This window comes from Hippocampus comes, unplaced genomic scaffold (assembly GCF_001891065.2).
Source record: "Hippocampus comes isolate QL1 unplaced genomic scaffold, H_comes_QL1_v1.1 scaffold261, whole genome shotgun sequence".
Taxonomy (NCBI): Eukaryota; Metazoa; Chordata; class Actinopteri; order Syngnathiformes; family Syngnathidae; genus Hippocampus; species Hippocampus comes.
In genome coordinates this window covers 6,340,189-6,353,917 of record NW_017805824.1, presented here as the reverse complement: position 1 = coordinate 6,353,917, position 13,729 = coordinate 6,340,189, and the positions used below count along the sequence as shown (strand labels likewise).

Here is a 13,729-nt window from a genome sequence, read left to right as displayed (position 1 = left end):
CCATGTCAAGGGTGACCACAATGGGGGATACCGGGCAAGCCATTGCACCTCCATGTTTTTGTTCCGTAAACTGTTCCTATGAATCGAAAAGATGTGGACAAAGTCTGAGCAAAATGTACTACCTTGTGCGTCTGGGGCCTGTTCATTAAAGATGTGTTGAGAACAAGAGCCGAGTGCTAACGAGGTAACCTCGGCTCCCATGTTCTGACGATGAGAAACAGACAGCGCTTTTACTTCCAACTCTGTGAGCTCATCATCTGGCAACGGAAAGGCGCCGTGCCTCCAAACCTCTGTTCTGACTGAGTGCACCAGGTAATTCCTCTGGTTAAGAGCAGCTGGAATGATTTTGGCTTGCTTTTCCCCGTCTGTGTCCTCGCATAATAAACCAAAGCGATCTACTCCGGCGAGATAAACTCGCCAGAAGACTCGCTCTTAACTTTTCAGAGGGACCCATGTAAACCAATGCTATGGAAATAAGGCACATTTTCCTCACCATCAAAGTTGTTGAGAATATCGCAATTGTCTTTTTTTTTTTTAATTTCTTGGAAAACAGAAATAAATAATATATCAAGTTTGATTTAATAACGGTCCCTGGGCTGAGCTCCGGCTAAATCATGCTCATGTGGAAAACTCACCATTCAAGCATTTAGTGAGGCCGCAGCTTATTTAACAGTGGCTTGGCCGCTGTTGACAGGCACTCAATGGGGTGAGTCTTACCCGTAGAACGTCAGTCGAAGGTAACCGATCCTCTCGGCGAGTCGTGCCACGTGGCCTTGCTCCGCCGGAGCCCCCTTCAGGTAGACGATACCGATGCGCCGCAGCGCCACAAGCCACGCCAGCGCGGCCTTGTCGTCATTGAGGATGTCCTGGTAGTTGGCAGTGGGAATGCGCAGTTTGCTGTCCCAGTAGTAGCGCTCTGAAATGAGAAAATGACAAAGAAATGCAGTTAGAATCGCAGTTGTGTTGACTGACACGGAACAGGAATTTCCCCTTTTACTGCAAAAACTAAACATTAGGAGTGAATTTACAATCAAATAGGATTCAAAAGCCAGTATCAATAATGATACGACAGTTCTCCAACCATTGATCCATTTTCACACGACACAACAAAACAGGGATTTGGCTGTATACGGCTGGTGGCTTCCCCCTAAATTATCGCAGGGATAAGTGTCCTTTTGTGTGACGCCGTAACATGTTGGGTTGCCTCCTCCATTAACGCTTCCAATCATATCGCTTCAAACTCTTTCCTGCTTGCGCTGCTCTCCCAAATGTTACCGACAGCCTGTGGAATTTCTTAGAAGAAAAGAACAAGCAATTTGGCACGCACTTGTTGGGCTCTTTAGTGAAGAGATCACAATCTTAGTAGTTCCCGTGCAACATGCCCACCAACATTGTGCATCATCTGTTTGTATGAAAGCAATTTAATGCCTGCTCTTTCGTAAATCAGACCCTAAATGCATTCATCATCTTAGTGTGTGTGCGTGTGACTCCGTTCACACTGCAGGGCATGTTATTAAACTGATACTTCAAATAATTTTGCAGATTCACAGACGTTAGTTAGTAATCTGCCTCCCAAAAACTCTGCCGCAACCAGTGCACAGTTTTTGACGACGTCTAGGTTGGCTGTGTATGGATGAGCGATCATACCGCAGGCGCAGACGCATCGCATACATACAATAGCTGACTTACATCCATATACGAATGGGGGCCAATATGTGGCATTAAAGAAGAGCATTTCATATATTTGAAGACAAATACCATTAATAAATAGGAAAAAAAAACATAATTGTCTTCATCTTCCAGTATATCACTTGGCCTCATACAATCCATTTTTTTCTTGAAAAATGCACCTTGAAAGTGAATTTTTGATCGTGGTCTGACATCATCCTCCATCGTAAATCAAGCTTGGATGCTCAAACAACCAGAAGGTAAACATATCTGAACCCATTAAAGCACAGGTGTGAAAGTCAAGGCCCGGGGGCCAGATCTGGTCCGCCACATCATTCATTTTATGTGGCCCGCGAAAGCAAATCACGCATGTCAAGTTCCATGATGCTTGCTAAAGTCTGAACCAAAATTTCAAATTGTCATATGTAACCCACAATAACAGTCATTATTCTTGACATCTGAATTTAAAACTAGTTCAACAGCAATTTGTCGTGTGCTGTGTATGTAATATGTGGAGCTGATTAAACATTTATATGGTTTCCCAAAATTCATAACGGCCCTCCAAGGGAAACCGTAACTACAATGTGGCAGCAACAAAAATGTGTGTGTGTGGGTGTATGTGTGTGTGTGTGTGTGTGTGTGTGTGTGTGTGTGTGTGTGTGTGTGTGTGTGTGTGTGTGTGTGTGTGTGTGTGTGTGTGTGCGGGCGCGCCCGCACAGCAAGTCGCACGCTATGAAATGAAGACAAAAGACTGTCGGAAATAAATGACACGTATTAGCATTTCATCTCAGCGTGCAAAAACACAGACACACCAAGAAATGTCAAGGTGAGTCTCAGTTAGAGTAGAAAAAAAAATATTCAAGATATAAATCCCTGTTTGTATGCAATGCACCAAGAACAATCACGAAGTTCACAGAGGACTCCTTCACGTCATTAAGATAAAACATTTCAAAGGCTGCATTTTTCCGCTGACGAAAATACGACAGAAACCTATTAATGTGGATAACACGTTCCATTGATAAATGTAATAAAATATTGATGCGGCTTGAACAATTTCAAGCTATATTATACAATGACTTTCCCTATTTTACCGTTTTGTGCGGAGGTAATGAGGCCTGGGTCATCAAATCCACCCTGGAGCGGTGCTGATGAAATGGATAAGAAGCATCCTCGTTTGGAGCCGAAACGAGCAGCAGAGCGTGCCAAATCTCTTAAACGCGCATCACTACCTTGAGAGCGCGTTATCATCCTGCACGGGTCAACCCACCCTTAGGTGGAGAAGTCTTGCGATATACATTTGAGCAATTTTTTTTTTCAAATGAATCAAATCCAGAAGCGTAACCTTATATCGACGCGGCTTCTGAATGCAACCCATGCCATTTTCATAGCCTGCTCCTGAAAGCAATTGAATATGACGAAGAAAAATCAGGGAGCTTCTTTCAGACAGACAAATGGAAAAAATTCCTCCCGCTGCTCTACACCATTTGGTTACGCACGCTCCTTTTTCCATGGAGCCACTCTCTAGCGACTTCCGTCTAACAGCTGCAAAGTGTATTTCTATGAAGAGGAGGTTTGAGGTGACTACATTTTGTACCTGGTTCATGTTTGAGGCTCCTCCACACCTCTTTTTCGTAACTGTTTCTTCGCAGCCTTTCAAATCTCTGCATCGCAATCAAACTGCAAAAGCCTGCAGGGGATGGGCACCCTGCAAGGCGAGCCTGCTAGAATCTGCATGTTTTTGCTTTTGGGTTTTTTTGTTTTTGTTTTGAGAGATGTCGACTTGCAGTGCCTCATACTGAAAAAAAGGCTGAAGGGCCGCCGAGGTCAAAGTCGAACACTATGGTTAGGCAATCTAAATGTAATAATGATGTCAATTTCCGCTTCTCACCTTTATAAAAACTTTATCATAAACAAAAAACGATTAATGTGGCACAGTGTGTGTATGCAAATTCCTCCGCTGTCAATGCCTACTGAAAGCACCTTTGTTGTTTTCAGCAAACGTGTAACATATGTCTTCTGCCTTCCCTGAACATGCTGTTATATGTTCAGTGACACTTCAATTGGAGTTTCAGAGCTGCCAAATATTACGGATCGTCTGTCACTTTTTTTTTCTTTCTTTCAGAACTGACTGAACGCTAACTCTTTACGCCCGTAACACTGATTGTTGGTTGACAAGGTAACGTGGCCCAACATATACACAGTTCAAAGGGTTATGAACTTTCTGCCTGCGATAACAACAGAGAAGGTAGGCCAAAGGCCTGGTCTGATTGGAACGATTATTCCTCTTGTAAAACTGGGTCTGGATGTCCTGTACAGGCTCGGCAGCATTTCAAGATATCCCCAGTGACAAAGAGGCTGCAGCTTTGCTCAATGTGTGCACAGATCCCGGTACTTCACTGACGTACCAGCTGCAGTCCTGCAGAATTCTCGTTGGGAAACAGGGATGTCGAAGGAACTGCATTTGCGGCAGATGGGTCAAAGAAAAGATGAATATAACTCTTTAGATCAGGGAATAACTTCCTCACACGGATGTCTTGTCAGCAATGGAAAAACGTGCTGTCTGTACGAACAAACGAAACATAAATATAAAGAGAGTGTGTCTATTTACTGCGGCCACTTTTGAGTAAACAAGCTGACTTGCATCATTGCAGAGCTGCAAGTCATTTCCCGAGGAGCGGACTGTACTCGAGGGACAGAAAAAATGACTAGACATGGATTAAATGAGAAGCACAACTGGTGATTAAAGCTCACGACTGTCTTCGGCAATCTTGAAGCATTAAGCCCCCCCCCCCCCAAAAAAAAACTGGACTGGAAAAAGTTGGGAGATTAAATCAGCACTCTTTTCCTCCCATCCGGGAAGTCCTGTGCGTCGAGTCAAATTTGCTGTCTCTTGCATAGTTTCCAGCTGTGGTGGGATGAGCGGCCATGTCAGAATAAGCATGCATGTTGTTTGCTGACATTTGAGAGAAAAAGCCTTGAGTATGTACGTTGGTGGATTCGTGCTCATGTGCGAAAAGAGCACAAGGGATTTGGCAGGAAGGTCTGTGGAGGTGCGTGTTGGAAATGATTGGAGCAGCCAGACAAGATAGCCCCTTCCCCCGAAAATGTCATGTGTGCCACAGTGGCTTTTCCAGGGAAGGAAACCTGGAGCGATGGATCCCAGGGGCTGTTAGGCAGCTCAATGCAGTGTGTCTTTCGCCTCAGTGTGCTCTGTTGAAGCCTGGAGGGCTGCCTCACCTCCTCTGCAGCCTACAAAGTCATTTTGTTTTGACTTGAGTAGAGTTTTATCACAAACTGCAGGGTTCCCACTCTTCCACTTGCTTTTTATTTATGGACCTTTTAAGGACTTTTGAGGGCTAATTTAACAATTTTTAAGGATTTTTCTCCATTCAGCAGGGGATTCACGGTGGATTTAATGAACAGAAAACCACATATCACTGAGCTGGAATTCAAATCATTGCTGCCAAAGGAAGGGCACATCTTTATTTTTAGGGGCAATCAGCTTACCCTTTTTTTGACATGCTGTATGTCAAATTGGCCCGAAATGACCGGAAGTGATCACGTGATCATCATCAGAAGTGATCGGAGACGGCGGGAAAAGCAGAGCGGGAACCAGGAAGGCATGTAGCCCGACAGCGGGGTTTGAGGGGAAGGGCGCCAGGCGCATTTTCCAACAAAACTACAAATTGGAAGGGTGGGGAAAATGACATACACAAATGAAATGAACATCACAGGTTCATTTTTAAGGATTTTTTTTTAGATGCTTTCCCTGAAAATTAAGGACAATTAAGAACATAATTTTACAATTTCATGTTTTTTTATGAACTTTAAGGACCCATGGGAACGCCTTACTACACATGGTCGTTTTTTTCGGCCAAAAACGCCTTTCGATACATGGTTGTTATTTTCATCGAAAAACGCCTGAGTAAAACATGGTCGTTTTTTTCGGCAAAAAACGCCTGACTATACATGTTCCATTTTTTTCAACCTAAAACGGCTTACTATACATGGTCAGTTTTTTCAGCCAAAATCGCCTAACTATACACTGTCGTTTTTTTTGGCCAAAAACGCCTTACGATACAAGGTCGTTTTTTTCGGCTAAAAACGCCTTACTTTACATGGTCGTTTTTTTCGGCCCAAAACACCTTACTATACATGGTCGGTTTTCTCAGCTCAAAACGCCTTACTATACATGGTCGGTTTTCTCGGCTCAAAACGCCTGACTATACATGGTCGTTTTTTTCGGCAAAAAACGCCTTACTATACATGGTCGGTTTTCTCGGCTCAAAACGCCTTACTTTACATGGTCGTTTTTTTCGGCCCAAAATGCCTGATTATACATGGTCGGTTTTCTCGGCCCAAAACGCCTTACTATACATGGTCGTTTTTTTCGGCCCAAAACACCTTCCTATACATGGTCGGTTTTCTCAGCTCAAAACGCCACATGGTCGGTTTTCTCGGCTCAAAACGCCTTACGCCTTACTATACATGGTCGTTTTTTTCGGCCCAAAACGCCTTACGATACATGGTCGGTTTTCTCGGCTCAAAACGCCTTACTTTACATGGTCGTTTTTTTCAGCCCAAACCGCTTTACGATACAAGGTCGTTATTTTCGGCCCAAAACGCCTTACTAAACATGGTCGTTTTTTTCGGCCCAAAACGCCTTACGATACATGGTCGGTTTTCTCGGCTCAAAACGCCTGACTATACATGGTCGTTTTTTTCGGCTAAAAACGCCTTACTTTACATGGTCGTTTTTTTCGACCCAAAACGCCTTATTATACATGGTCGGTTTTCTCGGCTCAAAACGCCTGACTATACATGGTCGTTTTTTTCAGCCCAAACCGCTTTACTCTACATAGTCGTTATTTTCGGGCCAAAACGCCTTACTAAACATGGTCGTTTTTTTCGGCCCAAAACACCTTACGATACATTGGCGTTTTTTTCAGCCCAAAACGCCTTACTATACATGGTCGTTTGTTTTTTGGCCCAAAACGCCTTACTATACGTGGTCGGTTTTCTCAGCTCAAAACGCCTGACTATACATGGTCGTTTTTTTCGGCAAAAAACGCCTTACGATACATGGTCGTTTTTTTCGGCCCAAAACGCCTTACTATACATGGTTGTTTTTTTCGTCCCAAAACGCCTTACGATACATGGTCATTTTTTTCAGCCCAAAACGCCTTACTATACATGGTAATTATTTCGGAAAAAAACACCTTACTACATGATCATTTTCTTGTCCTCTTCGCGCGCACACTGACACATTGGGACAATGTCGAGCAGGGTTCCCACTCTTCCACTTGCTTTTTATTTGTGGAAGTTTTAAGGACTTTTGAGGGCTAATTTAGCCATTTTTAAGGACTTTTTCTCCATTCAGCAGGGGATTCACGGTGGATTTAATGAACAGAAAGCCACATATCACTGAGCTGGTGTTCAAATCATTGCTGCCAAGGGAAGGGCACATCTTTATTTTTAGGGGCAATCAGCTCACCCTTTTTTTGACATACTGTGTGTCAAATTGGCCCGAAATGACACCAAGTGATCACGTGATCATCATCGGAACTGATCGGAGATGGCGAGAAAAGCAGAGCGGGAACCAGGAAGGCATGTCGCCCAACAGTGGGGTTAGAGGGGAAGGGCACCAGGCGCATTTTCCGACAAAAATATGAATTCGAAGGGCGGGGAAAATGACATACACAAATGAAGTGTAAACTACAGGTTAATTTTTAAAGATTTTAATTGATTTTAGAAGCTTTCCATGAAAATTAAGAACATAAATGTACTATTTTTAATGGATTTTTATTAACTTTCAGGATCCGTGGGGACCCTGTGAACCCTGCACCTCCGCAGCATGTGACCAACGAACTAACCATTCGACTACCAGGCAGGTATGAAAGCGCTACATCAGGGGTGTCAAACTCATTTCACAGTGGGCCACACGGCCTCGGTAGATGTCACTCGACAGTGTAGCGTGTTCCTGACCTGCCTGGTAGTCGAAGGGTTAGTGCGTTGGTGTTGCGCTGCAGAGGTGCAGGGTTCGAGTCCGGCTCTGACCTTCCTGTGCGTTCTCAAAAATGTGTGTGGCCATGCATTTTCTTATCCTCTTCTCCGCACAACTATTCGTGCTCACACTAACATCAACGGACAATGTAAAGTGTTTGTTCATCACCTAACTTGTAGTTGAATGGTTAGTGTGTCGGTGTTGCACTGCGGAGGTGCAGGGTTCGATTCCAGCTCCAGCCTTCCTGTGTGTTCTCAAAAACATGCATGGCTATCCATTTTCTGATCCTCTTCCCTGCACAACTATTCACGCTCACACTCACACCGAGGGAGAATGTGGAGCATAGGTGTCAAACATACAGCCCGCGGTCCGGAACCGGCCTCCAAGGAGGTTTGATCAGGCCCGCAGGATTATTTAAAAGTGAAAAAATGTATGAAAGACACGGAATTGATATTTTTAATAAGGTGCAATTCATGGAGTATCCGCTAGGGGACACACTGTTTTGATCAGAGTAGAAGACAACATTGTTTTGACCAGAGAAGAAGACAACAGCAGCCTCAGTCTGTCACTGAGACAGACCCAACACAGCAGACGCTATCAAGGACATGTGAACACTTTATTCTTTACACATTTAATAGCGCTCTCCTTAGTTTGTAAGGTGTAGGCAGGGATGACATATAGATTTTATATGCACATGTGTAAATGGTGTAAAATTGCTTTCTTGATCAATCTCGTTTAATCTTAAAGTGCATTCCTATATTTTTAAAGACCAATTACTTATTAAAGTTTTGTGCCTTTGTAAAATCAGTGGGATCGTTTGCAATGCATGTATGTGAATGATAAAAGTAAATTGCACATTTCTCGAAGGAAATCTAAGGTGCTTCATGAAATGTTTTGTAAAAGATATGTTCATTAAATGTCAACATTTTCCGAATGTTCTTGTGCTTCTTTGGACCGAAAGAAAAGGAAAGACATGTTATTTTGGTTATTTATACCGGAGTGTGGTATAATTTGAATGGTCCGGCCCACTTGACATCTACCGAGGCCGTGTGGCCCACAATGTGAAATGAGTTTGACACCCCTGATGTAGAGCATTCATACCCTGCCTGGTAGTCGAATGGTTAGTTCGTTGGTCACGTGCTGCGGAGGTGCAGGGTTCGATTCCGGCCTTCCTGTTCTCAAAAATGTGCGTGGCCATCCATTTTCTGATCCTCTTCTCCACACAACTATTCATGCTCATACTCGCACCAAGGAACAATTCACAAAAGGTGGTCGTTTTTTTGGGCCAAAATCGCCTTGCTGTACGTGGTCGTTTTTTTCGGCCCAAAACATCTTACTATACATGGTAGTTTTTTTTCGGCTAAAAACACCTTACTATACATGGTCGTTTTTTCGGCCCATGGCGCTTTACAATACATTGTTGTTTTTTCGGCCCAGAATGCCTTACTATACATGGTAATTTTTTTCGGCGAAAAACTCCTTACTATACATGATGGTTTTTTTCAGCCTAAAACACCTTACTATACATGGTCGTTTTTGGGGGGAATAAAAATGCCTTACTATACATGGTCGTTTTTTTCGGCCAAAAACGCCTTTCTATACATGGTCGTTTTTTTCGGCCAAAAACATCTTACTATACGTTGTCGTTATTTTCGGCAAAAAACGCCTAACTAAACATGGTCATTATTTTCGGCTAAAAACACCTTACTATACATGGTCGTTTTTTTCAGCCCAAAACGCATTAGTACACATGTTCGTTTTTTTTCGGCCCAAAACGGCTTACTATACATGGCCGTTTTTTTCAGCCCAAAACGCCTTACTATACATGGCCTTTTTTTTCCGTCCAAAAATGCCTGACTATTCATGTTCGGTTTTTTCGGCCAAAAACGCCTTACTATATATGGTCGGTTTTTTTTCGGCCAAAAACACCTGAATATACATGGGTGTTTTTTTCGGCACAGAATGCCTTTCTATACATGGTCGTTTTTTTCGGCCCAAAACGCCTTACTTACATGGTCGTTATTTTCATCTAAAAACGCCTAGCTATACATGGTTGTTTTTTTCAACCAAAAACTCCTGACTATAAATGGTCGGTTTTTTGTTTTGCCAAAAATGCATTCCTATGCATGGTCGTTTTTTTTCAGCGCAAAACGCCTTACAATACATGGTCTTTTTTTCCGTCCAAAAACGCCTTGCTATACCTGGTCGTTTTTTTTCAGCCCAAAACGCCTTACTATCCATTGTTGTTTTTTTCGGCCCAGAACGCCTTACTATACATTGTTGTTTTTTTCGGCACAGAATGCCTTACTATACATGGTCATTTTTTTGGGCCAAAAATGCCTTGCTATACACGGTCGTTTTTTTCGGCCCAAAATTCCTTACTCTACATGGTCGTTTCTTTTCAGACAAAAACATCTTACTATAAGTTGTCGTTATTTTCGGCTAACAACGCCTTACTAAACATGGTCGTTATTTTCGGCAAAAAAACGCCTTAAGATACATGGTCGTTTTTTTCGGCCCAAAAAGCCTTACTTACATGGTCGTTATTTTCGTCAAAAAACGCCTTACGATATACATGGTCATTTTTTTTCGGCCCAAAACGCCTTACTATACACGGTCATTTTTTTCAGCCCAAAACGCCTTACTTTTCATGGTCCTATTTTTGGGCCCAAAATGCCTTACTATACATGGTCTTTTTTTTCCGTCCAAAAATGCCTTCCTATTCATGTTCGTTTTTTTCGGCCAAAAACACCTCACGATACATGGTCGATTTTATCGGCCAAAAACGTCTTACAATATACATGGTCACTTTTTTCGGCCCAAAACGCCTTCCTATACATGGTCGGATTTTTTTTCGGCCCAAAACGCCTTACAAATACATGGTCATTTTTTTCGGCCAAAAACGCCTTACTATACATGGTCGTTTTTTTCGGCCCAAAACGCCTTACTGTACATGGTCGTTTTTTTCGGCCAAAAACACCTCACGATACATGGTCGATTTTATCGGCCAAAAACGTCTTACAATATTCATGGTCACTTTTTTCGGCCCAAAACGCCTTACTGTACATGGTCGTTTTTTTCGGCCAAAAACACCTCACGATACATGGTCGATTTTATCGGCCAAAAACGTCTTACAATATTCATGGTCACTTTTTTCGGCCCAAAACGCCTTACTGTACATGGTCGTTTTTTTCGGCCAAAAACACCTCACGATACATGGTCGATTTTATCGGCCAAAAACGTCTTACAATATTCATGGTCACTTTTTTCGGCCCAAAACGCCTTACTGTACATGGTCGTTTTTTTCGGCCAAAAACACCTCACGATACATGGTCGATTTTATCGGCCAAAAACGTCTTACAATATTCATGGTCACTTTTTTCGGCCCAAAACGCCTTACTGTACATGGTCGTTTTTTTCGGCCAAAAACACCTCACGATACATGGTCGATTTTATCGGCCAAAAACGTCTTACAATATTCATGGTCACTTTTTTCGGCCCAAAACGCCTTACTGTACATGGTCGTTTTTTTCGGCCAAAAACACCTCACGATACATGGTCGATTTTATCGGCCAAAAACGTCTTACAATATTCATGGTCACTTTTTTCGGCCCAAAACGCCTTACTGTACATGGTCGTTTTTTTCGGCCAAAAACACCTCACGATACATGGTCGATTTTATCGGCCAAAAACGTCTTACAATATTCATGGTCACTTTTTTCGGCCCAAAACGCCTTACTGTACATGGTCGTTTTTTTCGGCCAAAAACACCTCACGATACATGGTCGATTTTATCGGCCAAAAACGTCTTACAATATTCATGGTCACTTTTTTCGGCCCAAAACGCCTTACTGTACATGGTCGTTTTTTTCGGCCAAAAACACCTCACGATACATGGTCGATTTTATCGGCCAAAAACGTCTTACAATATTCATGGTCACTTTTTTCGGCCCAAAACGCCTTACTGTACATGGTCGTTTTTTTCGGCCAAAAACACCTCACGATACATGGTCGATTTTATCGGCCAAAAACGTCTTACAATATTCATGGTCACTTTTTTCGGCCCAAAACGCCTTACTGTACATGGTCGTTTTTTTCGGCCAAAAACACCTCACGATACATGGTCGATTTTATCGGCCAAAAACGTCTTACAATATTCATGGTCACTTTTTTCGGCCCAAAACGCCTTACTGTACATGGTCGTTTTTTTCGGCCAAAAACACCTCACGATACATGGTCGATTTTATCGGCCAAAAACGTCTTACAATATTCATGGTCACTTTTTTCGGCCCAAAACGCCTTACTGTACATGGTCGTTTTTTTCGGCCAAAAACACCTCACGATACATGGTCGATTTTATCGGCCAAAAACGTCTTACAATATTCATGGTCACTTTTTTCGGCCCAAAACGCCTTACGAATACATGGTCATTTTTTTCTGCCAAAAACACCTTACAATACATCTTCCTTTTTTTCGGCCCAGAACACCTTACTATACATGGTCGATTTTTTCGGCCCAAAACACCTTAATTTACGTTGTCGTTATTTTCGGCTCACAACGCCTTACTAAACATGGTCGCTATTTTCGGCTAAAAACGCCTTACTATACATGGTCGTTTTTTTCGACTAAATACGCCTTCCTAAACATGGTCGCTATTTTCGGCTAAAAACGCCTTACTATACATGGTCGTTTTTTTCGGCCCAAACGCCTTACTTACATGGTCGTTATTTTCATCTAAAAACACCTTTCTATACATGGTCGTTTTTTTCAACCAAAAACGCCTTACTATACATGGTCGTTTTTTTTAGCCAAAAACGCATTAGTACACATGCTCGTTTTTTTCGGTCCAAAACACCTTACTATACATGGTGGTTTTTTCCGGCCCAAAACACCTTACTATACATGGTCGTTTTTTTCGGCGCAAAACGCCTTACGAATACATGGTCATTTTTTTCTGCCAAAAACACCTTACTATACATCTTCCTTTTTTTCGGCCCAAAACTTTCGGCCCAAAACACCTTACTATACATGGTCGTTTTTTTCGGCCAAAAACACCTTAATTTACGTTGTCGTTATTTTCGGCTAAAAACGCCTTACTATACATGGTGGTTTTTTCCGGCCCAAAACCCCTTACTATACATGGTCGTTTTTTTCAACCAAAAACACCTTACTATACATGGTCGTTTTTTTTAGCCAAAAACGCATTAGTACACATGCTCGTTTTTTTCGGCCCAAAACACCTTCCTATACATGGTGTTTTTTTTCCGGCCCAAAACACCTTACTATACATGGTCGTTTTTTTTGTGGCCAAAAATGCCTCACTATACACGGTCGTTTTTTTTCGGCCCAAAACGCCTTACTAAACATGGTCGTTATTTTCGGCTAAAAACGCCTTACTATACATGGTGGGTTTTTTTGGCCAAAAACGCCTTCTTATACATGGTCTTTTTTTTCAGCCAAAAACGCCTTCCTATACATAGTTGTTTTTTTCGGCTCAAAACGCCTTCCTATACATGCTCGTTTTTTTCGGCCCAAAACACCTTACTATACATGGTCGATTTTTTTTTATGGCCAAAAACGCCTCACTATACATGGTCGTTTTTTTTCGGCCCAAAACGCCTGACTAAGCATGGTCGTTATTTTCGGCTAAAAACGCCTTACTATACATGGTGGGTTTTTTTGGCCAAAAACGCCTTCTTATACATGGTCGTTTTTTTCAGCCAAAAACGCCTTCCTATACATAGTTGTTTTTTTCGGCTCAAAACGCCTTCCTATACATGCTCGTTTTTTTCGGCCCAAAACACCTTACTATACATGGTTGTTATTTTCGGCTAAAAACGCCTTCCTATACATGCTCGTTTTTTTCGGCCCAAAACACCTTACTATACATGGTGGGGTTTTTCGGCCCAAAACACCTTAATTTACGTTGTCGTTATTTTCGGCTCACAACGCCTTACTAAACATGGTCGCTATTTTCGGCTAAAAACGCCTTACTATACATGGTCGTTTTTTTCGGCTAAAAACGCCTTACTATACGTGGTCGTTTTTTTCGGCTAA

At 42.4% G+C, this 13,729-nt stretch overlaps 1 protein-coding gene across 1 annotated transcript in view; it reads right to left on the bottom strand.

Moving 5' to 3' along the window:
* Nucleotides 1-13,729, bottom strand: part of bbox1 (butyrobetaine (gamma), 2-oxoglutarate dioxygenase (gamma-butyrobetaine hydroxylase) 1) — a 40,025-nt gene that overhangs the window by 8,818 nt on the left and 17,478 nt on the right. Inside the window, exon 4 of the mRNA XM_019886546.1 lies at nucleotides 718-916. Within this exon, the coding sequence (XP_019742105.1) occupies nucleotides 718-916 (199 nt within the window). The remainder of the gene's footprint in view (nucleotides 1-717; nucleotides 917-13,729) is intronic.